Source organism: Zingiber officinale, chromosome 7A, assembly GCF_018446385.1.
Source record: "Zingiber officinale cultivar Zhangliang chromosome 7A, Zo_v1.1, whole genome shotgun sequence".
Taxonomy (NCBI): Eukaryota; Viridiplantae; Streptophyta; class Magnoliopsida; order Zingiberales; family Zingiberaceae; genus Zingiber; species Zingiber officinale.
The window spans coordinates 31,879,602-31,903,136 of record NC_055998.1 but is presented as its reverse complement, the minus strand read 5'-3'; the positions used below and the strand labels follow the sequence as shown (position 1 = coordinate 31,903,136).

Below are 23,535 nucleotides of genomic sequence, written 5' to 3'. Positions count from 1 at the left end.
AGTACCTCCACGATTACATTTGAGAATATTTTTAGTCAAGCGATTTGACATATTGCTTTAATGATCCATACCATCGTCCAATTGAAATTTATAGGTGACTTTACAATATTTACAATTTGCACGTAATTTTTTTTGGATGAAATAATATTTTTTTAAAAATGTTTAATAAAAATAGATGATTTTACAAATAAAATATCTCAAATCTTAAAAGACTTGTAGTTTCTTATACCTTGGTATCAAAAATTATTTTGATTTATCTTCGATAAATTGAATTTCATTAAAAATAATAATAATAATAGATTCAGTTAACTTCAGACTGATTCTTGGATGACTTGTCAAGTTTCTCATGAACCGATGACCTAAGGTTTATCTTGTCATGCGCCTATGGTCTGTGTATCTATATGAATCTCCCTCTATATTCGTGGAAGTGATACTAGAGGAACCACTAAGGTAGCGGATCTATCTTTGGGCGACTTGTCAAGTTCTATGAAATTTTCCCATTAGCCAGATAAAGCGCCGGATCACGACTTCTTTGCTTTAGGATTCGCGTTGTGATATTTCTTATACGAGAGGGAGAGGGAGATCGGCGCTGCAGAAATGGAAGCTTTGCGGCGGCTGATCTCGGCAGCGTCGGGGGAGAACGGGGTGAGCGCTCTACTGATGTGCAGCTTCGTGATCCTCAGCTATAGATCGCACCAGCAGCAGCAGGAGCTCGACGCCCTCGAGGCCGAGAAGTCCTCCCTCCGCGACTCCATTGCCGCCGCGTCGTCGGCTATGTGGTCCAGCCGCCAAGGCCTCTTCGACCTCGCTTCCGCCGCCCAAGATCCCTCCTCATCCTCCGCAGGCCGACCCTTCATCCCCCTCTCCCGCCTCCGCGCCATCTACGGCGATTCCGAGCCAGCAGCCCCCTCGTCTCCGCCTTCTTCACCAAGTATGCCTCTTGCCCCTTTCAATTTACACCCAATTTTCTGTTTTCCCTTAATTACTTTCCTTGTTTTGTTATTTCAAAGGGTTCTAGCTGCAGTGCGACTAATCTGTTCTCTCAGTCATTTAATCGATCATCATGGTTCCCGATCAAGTTGATAAATTTATTGTTCTTTTTTGGTTTTAGATAAGCATTATGCTTGCTTGCATTTCTTTTTGAGACTGCACTATGCGTTTAGATTCAAGCGTTTTTTACTGAACCACGGTTTAGATATTATTGATCACAGGGAGACCAAGATTATACGGAATTAACTGCAAGTTGCATATGTCTGTACTATAAATAATTATTCTGGTTAATTCTTTCTGCAAGTAACAATAATCTATATTTTTGGTAAATAATTTCTTGCATGACTGTGGATCGCCAAGGATAAACTTCAATTCCCAAATATTGCTTATTGATATATTCTAGTTATGCTAATGAAGCTCATCATGTGGTGTGTAATGGACCATGCATGACATGCTCTAGTCCCACATAGAAGATTACTCATGTATATCTTCAAGGTTGATTTTGTACTGAGCTATATTTTAGATTCGGGTGGATGACAATTCTTGTCTTTAGTGCTCAAGAGGATCTATAAGAGCATCTTCAATGGTTAAACTCTATATGAGATTTTTTATAGTCTCCAATATGTTGGATCGTTAAAGAATGAGAGAAGAAACTTTTCTTTTCTTTCGTAAAACTAGAGTATGCAGCGGGATAAAACAAAGAAAGAAAAGCAACGAACATGTTTCTTTTTTTACTTGGTTCGAAGTCCTGCCAACTCCTACTCCAAGGCTCGTGATCTTTGATCACTTTTGTTGGACAATCCACTAAATAATGAAATAGTACAAGTATGAATACAATCTGCAAGTAAAATAAATATACCGACAACAACGTATAGAAGATGAAGCATAGGTTATTGGAAGCCTCTCAGCATCATAGTAGTTGCAGCTTGCACGAGCAGAAAATGAGCGCATTAGGAAATTGAAAGGCAGAAGTTGTATCTGGCTTGGAGCTCGAGGGCTTCTTTTATAGGTCTCATTCCATCGACTGATAAAGGGTTTCGTCGACTGATCACTCTATCCGTCGATTGAACATCTTTTTACCTTTTGTGCTTTGATTCGAATCATGATTAATTTTGAAAATATATTGATTCGTCTATTGATCGCCTTGATCCGTCGATGGAACTGAAATTTCCATTTGCAATCTTGATCGGTTTTTCAAGGTTCCGTCGACTAAACACCTTTTTTCGTTGACAAAACGATCCTGCAAAAACATATTAGAAAATTTATCCTGCAAAACTGAGTTAGAGCATAAACCTGCAAAACAGGATTAGTGCAAATATAGTATGCATGATTAAGACAGTTAAGACTATTTTGATCTCAACTTAGAAATCTCCGTTGGTTTCTTTAGTTGGATCAGCACCTAAGGTTTGTCCCTACCGGGACACGACCTTATCACACTCTCTCGGAGCATACCCACTCACCTGCCAAACATCTAGTCCTCCAGACCTGTGTGACTTTCTCTGCTCAGTGTATGATCACCTGATCTACTAAGACTTTTTCTGCAATACTAAATTAGCATAGCAACAATAATAGTAATGTAAAATAGTATTGGTAGAACTATACTTAGGTTTACCAAAATCCGCTGGTCCAGTCGACCACGCGCGGTTGACCAGAAACCATCCGATCACATATGCTTGGAGTTCACTTCAAAACTTCTCACTACTTAGGGTTACCTCCCCCTAGGTTCCATTGTCAGGCTTCACTCATCAAAATTTTCACCACCTAACTTCACTCACTAGGGCCTAACTTCACTCACTAAGACTTTCACTGTACTTAGAGCTCACTCCTCCAAGACTTCTCATTACCTAGGGTTACCTCCCCATGGATACCTAGGGTTATCTCCCCTAGGCTTTTCCTCTTTACCTAGGGTTACCTCCCCCTAGATATCTAGGGTTACCTCCCCCTAGGGTTTTCCTCTTTACCTAGGGTTACCTCCCCTAGGTACCTAGGGTTACCTTCTCTAGGGTTTTTCTCTTGCCAAGCATCATAACACCTTGACCTGCTTGGACTTGCTAGTCATTCGGTAGACTACTCATCACTTGCCAGGCATTTGGTTAATATTGACCTGACTAGACTTCACACATGACTAGGTCAACCTTGACCAAGCTCCATTAAACATATTATCAAACAAATATCAAAACCCTGGAGGTCGATTGCATCAACATTATATGTAAGGGTGTCAATTCGGGTGGGTCGGGTTGGGTTGAGTCGGGTTGAATTTTTTCTATAACCTAATTTGAACCCAACCCGAACTTGAATTCAACTCGAAACCCTGAAACCTGAACCTGAACCCAACCAACCCGATCAACCCAAACCCAACCCGGATAACCCGAAAATCCAATTCAAAATGACTTTTTTTTTGCTATTTCCTTATAATTCTTCACTTTTATCTCAATACTCCATCATTATCATACTAGCATTAATATTACTATACATAAAAACATATTAATTTTCAAAATAAAATTCGATTTAACCCTAAAAAATCACTAAACCCTACATTTGGGTCAACCCGAACCCGACCCAACTTGAAAATTTTCAACCCAAAAATCCTCCAACCCGAACCCGACCCGAACCCGAAAATGCCCAACCCGAACCTGATTTATTTCGGGCCGACTCAGGTTGGGTCGTCGGGTTCCTTTTTGACACCCCTAACAATATGTCACCTCGATGTCATATCAAAAATATAAAAACCCTCTCCACAGTCAAAAAAACCTTCCTATAACTTTTTTGTGAACCTACATTATCAAATTTTGTATACATCATTAATTATTGGTCCCATCCATATTCATAATTTTGAGATTAAAGAGCAGGTTTGAAATTTCACTACCTTTCTTAAATTATAAACCTCAAATTTTGCATCCATAATGGTTAGAGATTTTTTCTTCAGCTTTTTTATTTCACAAACCTCTTTTAAACCTTCCATCGGAGATGCCCTAATCATTTCTACAAAAGGTCATATGTTGACTGCGCCCTACAGGCTCCCCACAACAATATGAAGAGAGCATGCCATTTCATGGGAGGGTATTTTTCGTTAGCTTCGCTGGGAATTGTCCCTTGCCCATTTTTGCAAATCTACCACGTAGTGACCAACTCAGTTATGCCCTAAGAGTTGGAGATGCCCTAATCATGAGAACATGCGACATATTAATGCTTTAGCTTTGGATTTGATGAAGTCCTTATGATGTATGCTTGTCCAAAAGCGGAGAAGATGGCTAACTAGGAAGGTGGCTCTAATGTTGACTACTTGAAGACTCTAATTCAATAAAAAGAGAGTGTTAGTGACCGGGCCAGGGAAGGACTCCCGATGTAGGTCCTCTGATGCTCAAGTGATCAAGTTGAGTAAAAGAACAGTAGCTATGAGTATGTAAAATTGCATAGCATCACGTACCTCCGTCTGTAGATGGAAACTCACTTTTATAGTGTTATTGTTTGTTTGTACACGAATTTCAAAGCATTTCCATAAAAGGACAGACTATAAAGATACTTTGACCAAGGTTCTAAAATTCGCTAGGCGCTAGTCGGGCGGTAGACCAGTGCCTAGCGCCTAGGCCGCCTAGGCGGGGACTAGGCGCCGCTAGGCGGATTCCTCGGTATCCCTTGTTTCATGTGAACTGTGGACAATGTCATATGCAAATCTAAATGTTGTCTTAAACAATTTCATAGCATGAAGATCTAACTATGTATGCTGAAATAAATACATACTTTCCAATACCAAAAAATGAAAAACTATAAAAGAAAACTAATAGTTTTGTGCAAAGGAAATATACTAGGCTCAGTAAATATGAGTAAAAGAAACAGTTAAACAATAGAACATGCAGTAAGTTATCATAATCATATAGTAAACAGTAGAACATTGGAAAATAGTAGCAATAGTTCATTCAAGATTACATCATTGTGAACCACTAAGCAAAATATAATTGTTAAATAACATAAATCATGCCTTAACAAAACGAGTTCAAAATTACACAACTAATAATATCTCATAGACTCATATTTATTCTGCTTCTTCTTCTCCATAATTTTCAATAACTTGTTTTCATCTGACACAAACTCAATATCATTATCGGATTCTCTTACTCAAAATTCATCTTCACGGAGTTCTCTCACTGAGCTTCTTCTGGTCAGATTTTCATCCGCCCACTCGCTTCATCAACCATTCGCCAAGTGAGCCCTAACCTAGTTCAACTTCATCATCTTCCCACCATCCACAATCCAACCTTGTGCATTTGAAGCATCTTTTGCAAGGACATCAACATTTCTTTCTTTTTTCTTTTTGTTTGCTCAACAATCTAGCATTAAATCGACAAATACTAGATTGTTCGACCCGTCAGCATCCAACCTATTTCTTTCTTTCAGTGAATCTAAAAAAACAGAGAAAGTAAATACTATAGTTAGTACCTGAATATACAGTATAGACATTAAAAATTATAACTAATTTAATTAAAGAGTAGACTGAAAGTTTAAAACTTACTCCTTCAAATGTACTCCAATTTCTTTCACACTCAGATGAACTTGTAGTTAATGAAAGTATCCTCAATGTCACCCTTAGCAAGTTAGGTGTGTGAGCACCGTATGTACTCCACCATGCACATGGATCAAATGTATCATCATTTTTTTCACATGCTTTTGCTGCCAATGTTTTTCCAAATAACCCAGTCTTATTTCTATATTTTGGAAATTCCTTGTTAATAATAGTATCTTGTAAATCTAACTCATTGGCATGCAAAGTTTCCATGCATTAAAAAATCCCCATCGCGACCTCATAAAGAGCAATCGAACTATCTTTGTAGTAAAAATAAGGATTCAGCAAAAATGCAGTGGTATGCAATGATGTATCAAGTCTATCCTTCATTTTTGACTCAATAATGACTATGATAATTTGATTCCACGTTATTCAGAGCCACCTTGATATCTTCTTTAGCTTGAAGAAGCTCCCCATATAGAAACCCCATCGATGGCTTTCTATCTCCATCTACCAATCGAAGAACTCTTACCAAAGGAGCAAATATTTTCAAACAAAGTGTCACACCATTCCAAAAACTCATGCTCATCACTGTAGAGTAAGCCATTTTTCCTTTGTTTGTTTTTGACCATTTACATTTCTCCCACATATCACTTGTAAACACGGCCCTTAAACTAGCTTTTTTCAATCAAACTTCAGAACGCGAGGAAATTGATGCAAACCCGTAACTCCGGCCTGACTATGTCTCTCTTCTTCAGAAACTTCTCATCAATGATAAAATCTTACGGTGAGCATAGATGAAATGGTAAAAGCCTCGACCGCTTCAATCACCTTTTTATATCGTGGAAGTTCGCCAATACTTTCAAGCATGAGATTAATAGTGTGAGTTGTACATGAACTCCAAAAGATCCCGGGTCGTTTTTCTCTCATCAATTTAATACCATATTGTTGTGGCATTATCATGAATAATCGAACAATATTCGAGCTCCTACTGTTCAACACACTTGTCAACATACTCAAAAATAAGTTCAGTCAGATGTGCCTCCTCAAGACTCCTTAGACTCTAAAACGTAGTACCTCCTTGCAATTAACACACAAATTTAAGACTTCTTTTTCTATCACTCCACGATCCGTCATGATCGAGCATCCATTCTTCGCCCATTCTTCTTCGTGTTTCTTCAGAATTGTTTTGTTCTTTCAACTTCGGCTTTCAATAAGGGCTCCCTAAGTTGATATTGAGTCGAGGTCAATCTCGTCCAAATCGACCCACCGCCCATTAGTTGCTTGAAGCTATCATTATCAACAGCATTGAATGAGATTCCATTTTCATAAACCCATCTCCCAACATATTGTTGAACTTGTTGAGTTCTCTCTTTGAAAAGAGCCTCATTTATATTTTTTTGCCGAAGTACTTTACTTCCACTGGATTTTCTGGAGCAATTGCCGATGCATATCTATCCATGGGGCCAAGTGGAAGAGGTTTTTTAACTCCATCCATCCCTTCAATTTCAAGACCTTCTTCTTCATCTACAGAAATAGCCACCTCTGCTCTACAACTTTGTTCTTCCATTATTTTGTTCTTCTTTCTGTTCCTCCCTTCTAAAATAGTCTGTTTACACTTATTTTTGTCTTCTTGAGATGCTTTTCGACAACCAGATACATTTCCAGGTATATTTCCAATGTGCTCCTTTATCCTATACACTCCTCCTGACATTGCTTTTCCACATAACTTGCATTTAATTTTGTCGAGGTTTTTAGGATCAATCAATATCCCAAACTCCTATCCGATGTCATTTGACTTTCTTCTAAGAATCCCGGATTCGGGTTGAGTGACAGATGCTGTCGAAGATGGATTGCTTGCCATTGATAACAGTATAACAGATAATCTGAAAAAATAATATATAACAAGACATAATCGCATAACATATTAACATGATAATAAAATTTAATTATACCATATAGACATACAATACAAAATATTTCAATAACATTAAGTCATTAACAAGTCTGAGAATAATTTTTTATATATCTTAATCTAATTAATAAAATTTATTCGATATTTGTTTAAATAAATTAAATTTTAAATATATTTTTTATATTTTTAAATCTGTTTTATACTTTTATAAATTAATAATATTTATTGGAATCTTTTAAATTTTAATGTATTTTTCATATTTTTAAAACTGATTTATATAAATTAATAATATTTATTAGAATTTTTAAAATTTTAATTTATTTTTCATATTTTTAAAACCGATTTATATAAATTAATAATATTTATTAGAATTTTTAAAATTTTAATATAATTTTAATATTTATAAATCCGATTAATATAAATTAATAATATATAAAATTTATAAATATGGTTTATATAAAATATAAATTAATAATATGTATTATATTTATTAAATTTAAAATATTTTTTATATTTTTTATTTTTTAAATCTGATAAATGATAATATTTATTATAATTTTTAAATCTGTTAATATATAAATTAATATTTAATATTATTTATTTAAAAAAATTAAGTATATTATTTATATATTTAAATCTGATTATATAAGTTATTAAATTAATAATGGAATCTTAATTTTATATATAATTTTATATATTCAAAATTCTTTTATAAAAATTAATACAATTTATTATAAAAAAATTATATTTAAAATATATTTAATTGGGATGATAATTTTATTAGGTTTTAGTTTACGAACCAACCTATTATTGAATTTGAAATTATCCCCGTTAGGAATTATTTTAATTTAATAAATCTAAAAAAAAATCAAAAAACGGCGTCCCCTCTCGCGACTCGCATGACGGCGCGGACGCCACCGGCCGCCACCGGCGCCTCGTGGGATACCTCCAACGCCGTCGGAAGCTCCGCCGGACGCGTCCGGCGCGTCCGGCGAAGTCCGACGTTGCTTCCAGCGGCGCCGGAAGCGTCGCAGAAAGCGTCCAGTGCCGCTGGAAGCTTCACAAGATGCTACCGGACGCGTCCTACGACGTTTTCGGCGGCTGCGGACGCGTCCGGCGTCGCCGGAGACTGCGCGACGATTACTCAACAGTTAACAACTTAACGAAACAACTTACCGAAGCCCAGAGCGACGAAGCCTTCGAAGCGGCGCACGACGAGACAGCGACGATGAGGACGAAACAACAAATTTGGAAGACGAAGCGGCGCACGGCGAAGACGTAAACAACAAATTTGGAACAAAATATTAAAAGTTTAAAACCTAAATAACTCGGTCGAGGCCCGCCGAGGCCCGATGAGTTCCGCCGAGGGCCGCCTAGGGCCGCCTAGGGCCGCCGAGAGCCGCCTAGGGCACCCGCCTGGGAGGTTTCCTGCGCGGCAGCATGCCGCGCAGCGCCTAGGCGGCGCCTAGGCGGCCGCCTAGCTCGAGATTTCGAACACTGACTTTGACATCTTTCTCAAAATGGACCCGCAATCTCTGCGTTTGACAAGGTGGAAGCTTCAGTGTACCACTTGCATATGGAATATTCTCTGTCATCTGTGGCACAAAATACCAAAAAGGAATGTAGAGCTGGTAAACCATTAATGTGCTGTGATGATAGGTCGGCTAAGCCCCCTCCATCATCGAATCGAACTAGGCTTTTAGAGGGAGTCGGCTCTGATAAAGGATGTAAGCCACCTTGAGGACTCGGCTCGGCTAGGAAGGGTGGCAGATCGGCCAGAGTGGAAGATCGGACAGGAAGAGTGGCAAATCGGCTAGTCGGGTTAGTTGGGAAAGATGGTCATTGACCTCCCTTGACCTTGCCAATTTGACCTTCTTTGCCCTCATGGCCACTCTTCCTATTCTTTGTATCACATACCTCTCCTTCAGCTCTAGTCGAAGGAGGCGCGGATCCGACTGACTAGTCACTCTATTGTTCAACGGAATCACTCCTAACTGGTGGACTAAGTTTAGCCGGAACTCGACTGACTTTTGCAGATTGAAATTGACTGATTTTTGTCAATCAATTTTTTGTTAATTTGGTGAGTGGCTGGTGGAGGGGCTGCTGCTCGAAAGCTTGGTAATTTGATGATCAGCCAATCAGCTAGATTTTGAATTGCCAAGCCGAATTTTGACTTGTCAATCTAGGTGTTGCCGATCGGATGCAAATGTATTTTACCAATCTGAATTTACCCATTGGATGGCTGATCGAAACATTTTAATTGGAGTGACCACTTGGTATTTCTAGCAGTTGTCGATTGATTGGCCCCGGAGTTGCCATTTGGCTCACATGTATTTGCTCGGAATTTAGATTTTAACTGTCATTTGCCGATCAGCCTTTGAGCATATGAAGACTATCGTTGTTATTCTATAAAATGGAATTTTGCCGATCGAAACCAAGTTATTGGAATTGCCTTTAAATTCTGATTGAAATTGGGTAGGCTCACTTGATAATCCCTTTGCAGCCGAACAGATGTGGCACTCTTAGATGTGGCACTCTTTGGAAATTGGTCGAATGGAATTGTTAACGGAAGTCGTCTACCGAGTGCTGCTCAATTTCCCCTTGCAACTGTCCCTTGGAATTGTTTGATTGCTCTTGCCGACCGGACAAGCCAAGCCATCGATGGGCTCTGACCACTTGCCCCCAATGGAAAACCAAGTGTATTTTGCCACTCTAAATATGATGGGAAAATGTTCCCTTGTAGCTTCTGCTTGGAGTTTGTCATTCGCGTCTATCTGGCACCGATCGAGCGGCTAAGTGGTGTCAGCGACTTGAGTGTTGTCGAGCGAAATGTTGAGTGTTGTCAAGCGAACAACTGAGTGGTGCCAAGTGAGCGACTAAGCGGTGCCGAGCGATCGACTGAGTGGTGCCGAGCGAGTGGTTGAGTGGTGCTGAGCGAGTGGTTGAGTGGTGTCGAGCAAGCAGCTAAATAGTGTCGAGCGAGCAGTTGAATAGTTCTAAGCGAGCGGCTGAGTGGTGCCTCAGTCGAGCAGGCGGTTGAGTGGTGCCGAGCGAGTGGCTGAGTGGTGCCAAGTGACTGGCTGAGTGGTGCCGAGCGAACAGCTTGGTGTCTAGTAAGCGGCTGAGTGGTGTACGGATAACCCCATCTATGACTTGGCGCTAGGGCACAAGAATCTAGGGCGTGGGCGCGTGAGCAAACACGCTTATAACTCAGTCATGAGGTCTAAGAGTCTGGAACTTGGGTGCGAGAGCAAGCACACTTATAACTCGGCCGAACTGTCCAAGAGTCTGGGACATAAGTGCGAGAGCAAACTCATTTATAACTCGGTCTAACGACACAAGAGTCTGAAGTATGGGCACGAGAGTAAACTCATTTATAACTTGGTCGAAGGCACAATAGTCTGGAGTATAGGCGCGAGAGCAAGCTCGCTTATAACTCGGTCGAACGACATGAGATTCTGGAATTTGGGTGCGAGAGCAAGCTCGCTTATAACTCGGCCTAACGGCACTAGAGTATGGAATTTAGGCGCGAGAGCAAGCTCGCTTATAACTCAGCCGAACGGTCCGAGAGTATGGAGTATGGGCACGAGAGCAAGCTCGTTTATAACTCGGCCGAATGGTCCAAGAGTCTGGAATTTGTCAAGTCGGAAGTTGTTGACCAAAAGTTGCTGATTGAAGCTGATAAAGCTTTTAAACACTAATGATTGAAATGTTGAATAGTCAATTGAAGCTGAGTTGTTGATCGGTCGAATCGCCTGGAAGACCGGTTGACCTTTTGCCCATATTTGCTGTCGATCAGACTTTACTTTGGATGTCGATCGGATTCAGCCAAACAATTTTCATAAATTTTTAGATTTGAAGCTAAGCTAATTTTGATTGGATTGAGAGTCGATCGATTGCGATCACTTTTATTTGGATGGGTAATTTGACCTTGCTTTTTTTGACTATAATGAGAATCCGATTGACCTTTGATTTGAAATTTGTACTCCCACCTGATAAGAATAGGGATATAATCTAAATTTAAACTCTAAAATTTAAGTTTTAGGCTTATCTGTCGAGATGGCTTGAGTGGATAATCCCAAGTTGCCAAGCAGGATGGATGAGCAGCTTAGGCTGAATGAGTTAGATTTTCTCTAGGAGATTGTCGATTGTCACTGAACGAAATTGCTCCAATTGACTTTGCTTTGGCCGATCGGACTCTTAACTTGGATTTTTTATTTGAATTTTCCCCCTTTTTACATGTGATTTTGATTGGCGATCAGACTTTCCATTGGCATTTGATTTTGCCCCTTGGAGTTGTCGATCCAATTTTTCCAAACGGCCGATCGGCAGGAGCTTGCCGATTGGAATTGTCCCATTGGAGAATGTTAATTGGTTGCCAATTAAAGCCGCCATGCCCTGACTACCGATTGAATAATTACTTTGCAGCCGAATGGATATGACATTCTTTGGAAATTGGTCGAATGGAATTGTTGACGGAAGTCGTCTATCGAGTGCTGCTTAATTTCCGCTTGCAACTGTCCCTTGGAATTGTTTGATTGCTCTTGCCGACCGGACAAGGAAAGCCATCGATAGGCTCTGACTACTTGCTCCCAATGGAAACCAAGTGCATTTTGCCACTCTGAATATGATGGGAAAATGTTCCCTTGTAGCTTTTGCTTGGAGTTTGTCATTCGCGTCTATCTAACGTCGATCGAGCGGCTAAGTGGTGCGACTGAGTGGTACCGAGCGAATGGCTGAGTGGTGCCGAACGAGCAGCTGAGTGGTGCCGAGCGAGCGGCTGAGTGGTGCCGAGAGAGCAGCTGAGTGATGCCGAGCGAGCGGCTAAATAGTGCTGAGCAAGTGGCTGAATAGTGCCGAGTGAGCGGCTAAGTGGTGCCTCAGCCGAGCAAGTGGTTGAGCGGTGCCGAGCGAGTGGTTGAGTGGTGTCAACCGAGCGGCTAAGTGGTGTACGGATAACCCCATCTATGACTTGGTGCTAGGGCACAAGAGTCTAGGGCGTGGGCACGTGAGCAAGCACACTGATAACTCGATCATGAGGTCCAAGAGTCTGGAACTTGGGTGCAAGAGCAAGCACACTTATAACTCGGCTGAACGGTTCGAGAGTCTAGGACATAAGTCTGAGAGCAAACTCGTTTATAACTCGGTCGAACGACATAAGAGTCTAAAGTATGGGCGCAAGCGCAAGCTCACTTATAACTTGGTCGAAGGCACGACAGTCTGAATTATAAGCGCGAGAGAAAGCTCCCTTATAACTCGGCTGAACGGCATGAGAGTCTGTAATTTGGGTGCGAGAGCAAGCTCGCTTATAACTCGGCCTAACAGCACGAGAGTCTGGAATTTAGGCGCGAGAGCAAACTCGCTTATAACTTAGCCGAACGGTCCGAGAGTATAGAGTATGGGCACGAGAGCAAGCTCGTTTATAACTCGACCGAATGGTCTGAGAGTCTGGAATTTGTCAAGTCGGAAGTTGTTGACCAAAAGTTGTTGATTGAAGCTGATAAAGCTTTTAAACACTGATGATTGAAATGTTGAACAATCGATTGAAGCTGACTGTCGATCGGCCGAATTGCTTGGAAGACCGATTGACCTTTTGCCCATATTTGTTGTTGATCAGACTTTACTTTGGATGTCGATCGGATTCAGCCAAATAATTTTCATAACTTTTTAGATTTGAAGCTAAGCTAATTTTGATTGGATTGAGAGTCGATCGGTTGTGGTCACTTTTATTTGGATGGGTAATTTGACTTTTGATTTAAAATTTGCCCTCCTACCTGATAAGAATAGGGATATAATCTAAATTTAAACTCTAAAATATAAGTTTTAGGTTTATCTGTCGAGATGGTTTGAGTTGATAATCCCAAGCTGCCAAGCAGGATGGATGAGCTGCTTAGGCTGAATGAGTTAGATTTTCTCTAGGAGATTGTCGATTGTCGCTGAACGAAATTGCTCCAATTGACTTTGCTTGGCCGATTGGATTCTCAACTTGGAGTTTTTATTTGAATTTTGTCCCCTGTTACATGTGATTTTGATTGGCGATCAGACTTTCCATTGGCATTTGATTTTGCCCCTTGGAGTTGTCGATCCAATTTTTCCAAATGGTCGATCGGCCAGAGCTTGCCGATTGGAATTGTCCCATTGGAGAATCTTAATTGGTTGCCAATTAAAGCCATCATGCCTTGACTACTGATTGATCGATTTTTTGTTTTCAAATGGCCGATCGGCAAGCTTTTGCCGATCGACGATTGGACTGCCAATTGACTGCCCATTGTGAATTTCCTGTATAAACTGGAGAATTTTCCCAAAGTGGTTGTTGTTTGATATTTGCATTTAGGAGCTTCCAACTGCCGATCGGAGTTTCTAACTTGTGAATTGACCGATCTAATTGCCGATTGGAGCAGAGTAAAGCAGATTGGGTATTTCCAATTAAAGCCGATCAGATTTTTTCTGTTGGACTTTTTTGTTTTCCAATTTGCATACTGCCATTTGATTGCCGATCAGAATGCATATTGTAGAGTTGCTGGTCCGATTTTGCGCCCTTGACTTTGAATTTTTCTTTTTCAATTTGGGAGCTACGGCTCAGCTTTGCCCTTTGGATTTTACTGCCTTTGACTTTGTCTTTGATAAGGATTTATCCTTTGGAAGCCTTGTGATTGGAGCAGCCAATAAGCTAATTGAGCAATCTTGCCCTGAGCTGCCGAGCAGCAAATGAACTGTTGCTAATCTGATTTCTAGCGCACCGATAATGTACCTAAAGTACTCAGATTTCTTGCTCCCACACTGTCGTGGTGCTTTGTTTGTTGAAATCCTCCAGAGCCATGACGATGGCAAAGAGTCTCTAGCATCGCCCATCTTCATGTTCCAGATCAAGTTAATTCCCACGGACGGCTCTAAATATGATCCGTCCGAAAGTTGAGAAGAAGGTTGGCTAAGAAGGTGATTATGATGTTGACTACTTGACTCTGATTCAGCAAAAAGTGGCTCCCAGCGAGCGGTCCTGCATGTCAAAGGGAGCGTTAGTGACTGGGCAGGGAAGGAGTCCCGGCGTAGGTCCTCCAATGCTCAAGTCAGTGATCGAGACGAGTTAAAGAACAATAATAGGACCAATAGCTATAAGCATGTAAAACTACGTAGATTCACGTACCTTTGCCTGTATATGGAACCCCCTTTTATAGTATTACTGTTTGTCTGTGCACGAATTTCAAAGCGTTTCCATAAAAGGACAGACCATAAAGATGCTCTGACATCTTTCTTAAAATAGACCCGCAATCTCTATATTTGACAGGTGGAAGTTTCTAGTGTACTGCTTGCATGTAGAATATTCTCTGTCATCTGTGGCATAAAATGCTAAAAAAGAATATAGAGTTGGTAAACCATTAATGTGTTGTGATGATAGGTCGGCTAAGTCCCCTCTATCGTCCGATCAGACCTTGCTTTTGGAGGGAGTCAGCTCTGATAAAGGATGTAGACCACCTTGAGGACTCGACTTGGCCAGGAAGAGTGGCGGATCGGCCAGATTTAACGGATCGGTCAGGAAGAGTGGCAGATCAACCAGAGTGGCAAATCGGCCAGGAAGACTGGCGGATCGGTCAGGAAGAGTGGCAGATCGATCAGGAAGAGTGGCAAATCGGCCAGGAAGATTAGCAAATCGGCCAGGAAGAGTGGCGGATCGGCTAGAGTAACAGATCAGTTAAGATGGTAGATCGGCCAGAATGGCGGATTGGCCAGCCAGGTCAGTCGGGAAAGATGGTCATTGACCTCCCTTGACCTTATCATAACTCAACCCGCCAATTTAACCTTCTTTACCCTCGTGACCGCTCTTCCTATTCTCCATATTAGTTACCTTTGTATTGGTTGCTATAAAATCACCCAGTTGATACACTTTGAATGACCTTCGCATCATTGAAGAGTGATTGCTATTCACATTAACACTAACAAGATGGACACTGAAGCATTGATATAAGTGCTATGAGGAGAAGCCTTTTGATCATGGGAGTTAGTAAGTGTACTTTAGGCAACCTTTTTATCAAGATGTAACTGAATTCTTAAGCTAAGACATTAGCCAAAGGATATATTTTGTTGGATGTTTATTATCTAATTGATATTGCAGAAGCAAGCATGTAGTATATCCTTGATAAAAATATAGATGCTAATGTTAGTCCCTTACGATCGGTAAGAGGGGGTGAATTGCTCTGCACAATATAAAACAGGCAAACACCTTTCTCAACTCGATCAGGCTTTAAAACAATTACACACTTTAAAATAATATAAAGAAACCAAACAAGTACGAGATAAAGGAATTTTTTACTTGGTTAGCAATCAGAGGATTACTACTCCAAGGAAAGTAGGCTTAGTAGAAAAATCTCCTTCTCGAACAAAATATCGGAGGCGGAGAAGTCTCGTACACGAAAATGAAGCTCAGAAATGAAAAACTGAATAGCTATCGAAGTACAAATTGTGTTGTACTTACTACTAAGATCGGGGTTGTATTTATAGCCAAGTTCCGGACGCCTGGAAGGGCTCCGGGCGTGAATAAAACTTTATCCACGTCGCAACGGTTGCTCAACGGCCGAATAATAAGATTTATCTAGTTCGGGCGCCTAGAACAGCTCCGGGAGCTCGAACCGCCTTCGCATAGGGGCGCCTCGCCAAGGTGCCCCTGGCTGGACTAGATCGGTCGGAGCGCCCGGAATAGCTTCGGGCGTCCGAACCATAGTCAACTCCACGTTAATGTTATGTCCAGGTCTTCCACTCTGACTCCACTCACTTGGGTGATTTCGGCCATTCGGAATAGGGCTCACCCGAACTCATTTTCCGGCTTTCTCGAGTAATCTTCCGCTCCAGCTTCTCGCCCCTCGGAAATGTCGCGCGCTTCCTTCTCGTCCGCCGGCGTACTCTTCCGTAGCGCCTAGTCCTTCTCGTCCGTCGGCGTACTCTTCCACAGCGCCTCGTCCCTCGGACGCACTGAGCCCATCGACTTTCTCCTATGCCATCCTCCTTAGCCGCATCTTTTGCTCGACTTCCTATGCTCCTAAGTTCCTGCACACTTAGACACAAGGCATCAAAAGACAATAGGACCTAACTTGATCTGGTTGATCACATCAAAACTATCACGGGGTACTTATAATCTCCCCCTTTTTGATGTGAGCAAACCAAGTTAAGGTAAACTAAAACAAATAACAATAAGGTAATTATTATAAATTTTGCAATTAGAAAAATATGCAAAAATCAAAATGTACCTTCCCCTAGACTTAACCTCTAATTCTCCCTTTTTGATCACATGAAAAATAGGAGTATTACTTGAAGTAAATTCAAAACGGAGTCTAAGGGATAAAAATAACTATCATCCATAAAAATCATGAACTTTAAATTTCGAAAATTTGGACTTTTACAATTTATAAACCACTTGAAAAAAAATAATTGTAAAATTTGTTCAAAAAATTTTAAAAAATTTTATAACAGTTAATTAGATATATCCAAAGTTGTGAAAAAAAAATTCAAAAAAAATGAAATTGATTTAAGCAGTACTAAATTATTTTCGATGGTAAGATGCATTTTCTTAAAAAAGTTCTTAAAAATAGTTTTTTAAGTTCAAAAAATCTTAAAAATATTTTTGAAGGTGTAATAGAGCAATTGTTTTGTCAGGAAAAATAAATTTTCAAAAAATTCACGTTTGAGAATTTTAATATTAAAAATTAGTATTTTAATGAAAAATTTACAGAAAATTCAATAACGATTTAAAAAATTTTAAAAATATTTTCTTGGACAGAGAACATGATGAATTTTCATAGCAAAATAAATTTTTAAAAATAACTCTACGGAAAAATTTTAAATTGAAATATATGATTTTTGTTAGAAAATTTATAAGAATTAATACAACGGTCAAAAAATGTTTATAATTTTTTCTACAGTTAAGAAATGAAACCCTCTTTTCGGAAAAAATTATTGTCTAATTAATTTCGAACAGAAATTATACGAAAAAAAATTATTTAGATAATTCTAAGTAAACAACAAATATTAAATCAATTTAAAAGTACGATATGCATAAAAATTTAATTTAAACACAATTTTGGAATCCAATATAGGTTCCTTCCAACCGAATTAATCAAAAACTTCCTATGGATATATTTTAATGACAATTTTCTAATTTGACCTTTATGATATCTAAAATGTCAATTAGTTCATTATAATTTCCAACTTGTTGAACATGTGACCATGTAAAAATCTTCTATTTCTACTTAAAATTTTTCATTTTCAATTTTTATCTTGTCAAAATCTTCTAATCGACGAGATGTTGCTAAGGTTAATTTTAACTCCTCATTTTCTTTTTTAAATTTTCCATTTTCTATTTCTAATTTACAAGAATTTTTGGACAATATTTTTATAAATTTAAATAACTTATTAGGAGGTAGAGATCGTACCTGACTTACCTTGTCGATCTCATTATCTGATAGAACTACTTTCTTCTGATGTTGCTCCCCCTTCATCGATGTTCTCGATGCTCATCTCCGATGAACTTGCTTCATCGTCTTCTTGGTGACTTGCTATCAGCGCAAGTCCGGCGTGGGCTTTGATTTCCGACTCTGACGACGTTTCATCCCACGTCGCCTTTAGGTTTCTATGCTTTGTCTGGGTCGGCTTCTTATCCTTCTCCTTGTTCTTTAATTTTGGGGAGTTGTCTTTAACGTGTCCTTCATTGCATTAATAGCATCTTACTTTTCTTCTCCTTTTCTTGGCCCGCACTTGATTGAAATTATTAGTCTTAAAAAAAATTTTGAACATCCTTACCAGAAACGCTTTTAGTCATCGTCATGAGATGTCTTAGAATCTGGTTCGTCCATTTTTACCTTTAAGGCAATATTATGCTTTGTCTCCTTTAGATCTGCATATCTTGACTCATGAATTTCAAAAATAGAGAACAATTCTTCTAAATTACTTACCTCTAAGTCCCTAGAGATGAAATATGCATCTACTAGGGTTGCTCATTCAGGAGTCCTAGAAAAAGCGTTAAATGCGTATCTTAGTGAATTTCGGCTGGTTACCTTTTCTCCGAGATTCGTGAGTCCGGTAATGAGTTCTTTGATTCTTGAGTGGAAGTGTGCAACAGTTTTGCCTTCTTCTAACCGGAGGTTGCTGATCTGGTTTCAGAGCAGATCTCGTCTGGCGAGTTTTGCCTCCGAGGTCCTTTCGTGTAGTTCCAGGAATTTATCCCAAATCTCTTTGGCTGACTAGTAGGCTCCGATCTGGTTGACTTCTTGTGGTGGTAAAACACTCAACAAATGGAATTCTGCCTTGTCATTTGCCACAAAGTCGACTTGCTCCTTTTTCGTCCATTGATGTTCTTCTTTGTCGTTCCCTTACTGATCCTTCGGTGCTACAAAACCAAACTTTATTATTATTAATAATTCAAAGTCAGTTTTGAAAAATACGTCTATCTTCTTTATCCAAATCGTGAACTCCCCCTTAAACTTAGGTGGGTATCTAGTCCGACCATCGTCTTCTGTGTTTCGATCAGCGATTAGTCCTTCTAAAGCGATTAATCTCTAATACCACTTGTTCGTCCCTTGCGGCCGACAAGAGGGGGGTGAATTTCCCTGCACAATATAAAACAAGCAAACATCTTTCTCAACTTGATCAGGCTTTAAAACAATTACACACTTTAAAGAAATATAAAGAAACAAAACAAGTACGAGACAAAGGAATTTTTTACTTGGTTGGTAATCAGAGGATTGCTACTCCAAGGACAATAGGCTAGAAAAATCTCCTCGAACAAAACGTTGGAGGCGAAGAAGCCTCATACACAAAAATGAAGCTCAGGAATGAAAAACTAAACAGCTATCGAAGTACAAAGTGTGTTGTACTGACTACTGAGATCAGGGTTATATTTATAGCCAAGTTCCGGGCGTCTCGAAGGGCTCCAGGTGTCTGAGCGTGGATAAAACTTGATCCACATCGCAACGGCTATGCAACGGCCGAATGATAAGATTTTATCTGGTCCGGGCGCTTGGAACAGCTCCAAACGCCCGGACCGCCTTTGCACAAGTGCGCCTCGCCAAGGCGCCCCCGGCTGGACCAGACTGATCCGAGCGCCTGGAATAGCTTCGAGCGCTTGGACCATAGTCAACCCACGTTGACTTTATGTCGGGTCTTCCGCTCCGGCTTCGCTCACTTGAGTGATTTTGGCCATCAGGAATAAGGCTCACCTAAACACATTTTCTGGCCTTCTCGAGCAATCTTTTGCTCCGGCTTCTCGTCCCTCGAAAATGTCGCACGTTTCCTTCTCGTCCGTCAGCGTACTCTTCCACAGCGCCTCGTCACTCGGACGCACCGAGCCCATCGACTCTCTCCCGTGTCGTCCTTCTCGTTAGCTGCATCTTTTGCTCAACTTCCTGCGCTTCTAAGTTCCTGCACACTTAGACACAAGACATCAAAAGACAACAGGACCTAACTTCACACAGGGGCGCCTTGGCGAGGCACCCCCGGCTGGACCAGACCGATCCGAGCGCCTGGAATAGCTTCGGGCGCTCGGACCATAGTCAACTCCACGTTGACTTTATGTCGGGTCTTCCGCTCCGGCTCCGCTCACTTGGGTGATTTCGGTCATCCGGAATAAGGCTCATCCAAACCCATTTTCCGGCCTTCTCGAGCAATCTTTCGCTCCGACTTCTCGTCCCTCGGAAATGTCGCGCGCTTCCTTCTCGTCCGTTGGCATACTCTTCCATAGCACCTCATTCCTCAGATGCACCGAGCCTGTCGACTCTCTCCCGTGCCGTCCTTCTCGTTAGTTGCATCTTTTGCTCGACTCCCTGTGCTCCTAAGTTCCTGTACACTTAGACACAAGGTATCAAAAGACAACAAGATCTAACTTGATTTGGTTGATCATATCAAAATTATCACGGGATACTTATAGCTAAGTCTACACTAGGCCTACAGAGAAGGAACCAATTTGTGTCTTTTTGGATTTCTATGGTACTCAGACTCAGATTGATGTATCTGACATAGGTGCGGATCAACTTGTTCAACATTGCTATTCTGACATAGGTGTGGATTCACGTGTCAACACTGTTGTTTCTAAAAAAATTGATTGTGAAATTGAATGTTCACTTAAGAGTCACACTTCTATGGAGGAGGATAGATGAAGAGTGCGAGAATTAGACATCTCTAAATAACATGTTTGTATTAATCCAATAAATCATGTATGATTCTTGAGATGAATCTTTCTGGTAATGGTAATAGTAAGTTACCACATGACAACATTTCTTTTGTTTGTACATTGCTTCTCTAGATTGCCCAAGAAAGAAGATTGGAGTTTTCCAAGAATGGGAAACTTGTCTCGATCTGTTTGGCGATTTTACAGAAGAATGCTGGAGTATATATGATTGAAAACCTAAATAACAACTTTTCAAGATGGGTCAGCATATTTTTCAAATGGAAATGTCTTCATGCCAGCATTTACATTCTCACGGTGGCAACTTTTACAACTGTACCAAATACAAGTGTTTTCAATTAGTAATATACTACTATTAGGATCTAAACCAAGTTGATCAAAGGTATGTTTCGGTTCGTTCTTCCTTCTTGTGGGGCTCCCATTATTTTGATTGCAGCTTACAATGATTGATTTTTATACAATCTGCTTTCTTCCTAGAGATTGGCAGCTTCTCAGGCTCCTATTATTCTGATTGTTGCTTATAATGATTGATTGTTATACAATCTGCATTCTTCCTAGAGATTGTCAGCTTTTCTTTATGTAGGATAGGCCTTCTGATACTTTCCATTTATTCTTTTTGGATAAGCTTAGGGTATAGGGTATAGGGTTTAGGGTGTTTCATCGAATTTGGAGTTATACAAGAATTATGTTATGTTTATAAAAGAATGTTGTTATGTTCTCTTAGAATTTGAGAGGAGCATTCTAAGTGAATCAAAGATAGTACTCTTCTTTTTCTCTTCTTGCGTCTCATATCTACTTCATATGAACTCAAGACACATACATGGTATCCCAATCCTCCCAGGAGCCTTGCTCAACCAGAGTTTCCATCCGTGCTAAGGAGCAATAACATATTGGAAGAAATACTACTGCATCTAGATGGATTTCATAGTTAAGAACTTTTTATCATTCAATCCTCCTATATTCAATGTGTTGAAGTCACGTTTTCTTTTGCTATTTCCAATGCGAACCTTTTAAAATCAAGGTTGTTCCATTCTTTCTTCCTTGTATGGTTATATCTTTCCTTCCTTTTTGCCACTCTAAAATTCTCACCAAAAAGAAGTACAATCTTATAGCTCCGAAAGCTGTCTCATATCGATCCTTGTGGAAGGAATAGTCCTGATGGTGTTATTTTATTTAGGAGATAAGAATGTGTTTGATGTATATTCATTCCCATCCTGATAAATAATGTTATTCCACTACATACATACACTCATATACCCCTATCAAAGTCTGAGCAAGAGAAGAGAAACTAATGTTAACCAAACATTTATGTGACTACATTTAGCATTTTAACACGAGAATCATTGTTTTTTTCTTTATCTCGCTATACTCACAATTCTTTGTATCTTACAGTTGGAGGAGCAGATGGAGCAAAAGAATCAATATCTATAGCTTAAGTGTATTTTGTGCCCGGCGGCAAAGTTTTGCCTCCAGCCGACAGAAACTAAGAGCATATGAGGTGGATTAAAAAATGGAGAAAGAGGCCGTAGTGAAAACTTGGTCAGTCTGATGGACCTTCACCCTTTTTTTTTTAAATAGATTTGGTAACATTTCTGTTAAATTTTCAAGTCTACTTCTGCTATATGAAGCAAAATATAAACAACTGTTTTTATAGATTTTGATGTTAACTCATCATGTTCTTCATTTCCAATTCTGTTCTGCTGCTAATAAATTGAAGGTGAGCTCATTGCATTTGCATTTTATCTAAGTAATTCAGTGTATGATAATGTTAAAATAACTTTGCAATTTATAGTGTTGGTAGAAGTATAACAAGAAAATTACTTTTTGTTATTGAATGGAGCATCTTATCGTCAGGCTCACAATAAAATGAAGGGAGATGAATTACGTACCAAGCGGTCTCTTAGGTGGGAGGATATTTAATCCTAAGGGAATGAATATGCGGAAATTGATCATTGCCCAATAAAATAATTCTGGCATATGAGTACCAACTCAGTTATTGTGTGTTATAAACCAAATCAATCCATTTTATTTGTATGTTTAGGGAAATGACTTTTTATTATTAAAAAAATTAAAAATGACAAAAACAAATAATTAGAAAACTTTTAATCCCTTGAGGATTTTCACTTTGTGCAAGTGGAAATGCTGATAAAATACCACCCCAACAATCGAGGATCTTTACTATGAATCTTTTAACATGCACTTATTATTTAGTTTGGGCCAACGCATATCAACTTACTACCAATTCGATAATTCACAAATCGAATAGGACTAGAAGCTCATCCAGGAATCAATCTTGAACCAACTAAAATCCGAGGACTATCCACAATGGCCAAACTTGGTATGTTCAAAGTATCGCACATGCTCACCATCATGCAACAAGCATTTTACAACAAATTAAAGTACCAGGCGTGAAGAACCCTAACGTGCATCAAGTGTGCGTACGGACTGTAAGTTGGTATTTACAAACTAAGTTGTCTCCTTGGAGTTTACTTGTCAATCGCAATTGAATATTTGCCACATTACTGTTAATTTAATTTATTTCCCATACTTTTTGGTGACGATTCTATAATTTTGGGGATAGTTAATTAGCTTCGAGCACTTGAAGCAAATATTAAATGGAAATACTAAGCAAGTTTACTTGGTGCCAAACAAAAGGGGAGAAAGGAGAATCTTTTTTGCAAATTTAGCAAGTAGCCCCCTTTTTTCTTATAAATTTAATTAAGGATTAATTAGTACTCCCTTTTTATATAGAATTTTACAAATGAATTTAACAAAAATTTAATTGAATTTCAAGTTAATTATTATTTAAATATATAAGTTTTATGAAAAAAAAAAAAAATTAGTTAAATTGAATTGCCATGGTATTATTTTTCATGCTAGTTTGTTTTCCCACGTGAGTTTACTCTTCTATTGTTCCTTTTTCAATCTTTCAGTTAAATTTGAAAATTAAGTTGAGTTGGA

General features: G+C 39.4%; 1 protein-coding gene across 1 annotated transcript; it reads left to right on the top strand.

The window, feature by feature from the left end:
* Positions 1-534: 534 nt before the first annotated feature.
* Positions 535-22,305, top strand: LOC122001288. The gene is made up of 2 exons (XM_042555950.1): positions 535-931; positions 21,967-22,305. Exons 1-2 carry the CDS (start codon positions 598-600, stop codon positions 22,008-22,010), a joined length of 378 nt encoding a protein of 125 aa, XP_042411884.1. The 5' UTR covers positions 535-597; the 3' UTR covers positions 22,011-22,305.
* The last annotated feature ends 1,230 nt before the right edge of the window (positions 22,306-23,535 follow it).

Bases quoted from the DNA above. Each gene is read 5' to 3' on its own strand.
- LOC122001288 (XM_042555950.1), top strand. From the start codon at position 598: ATGGAAGCTTTGCGGCGGCTGATCTCGGCAGCGTCGGGGGAGAACGGG. The intron at 932-21,966 runs GTATGCCTCTTG...TGTATCTTACAG, and splicing joins GTCTCCGCCTTCTTCACCAA to TTGGAGGAGCAGATGGAGCA.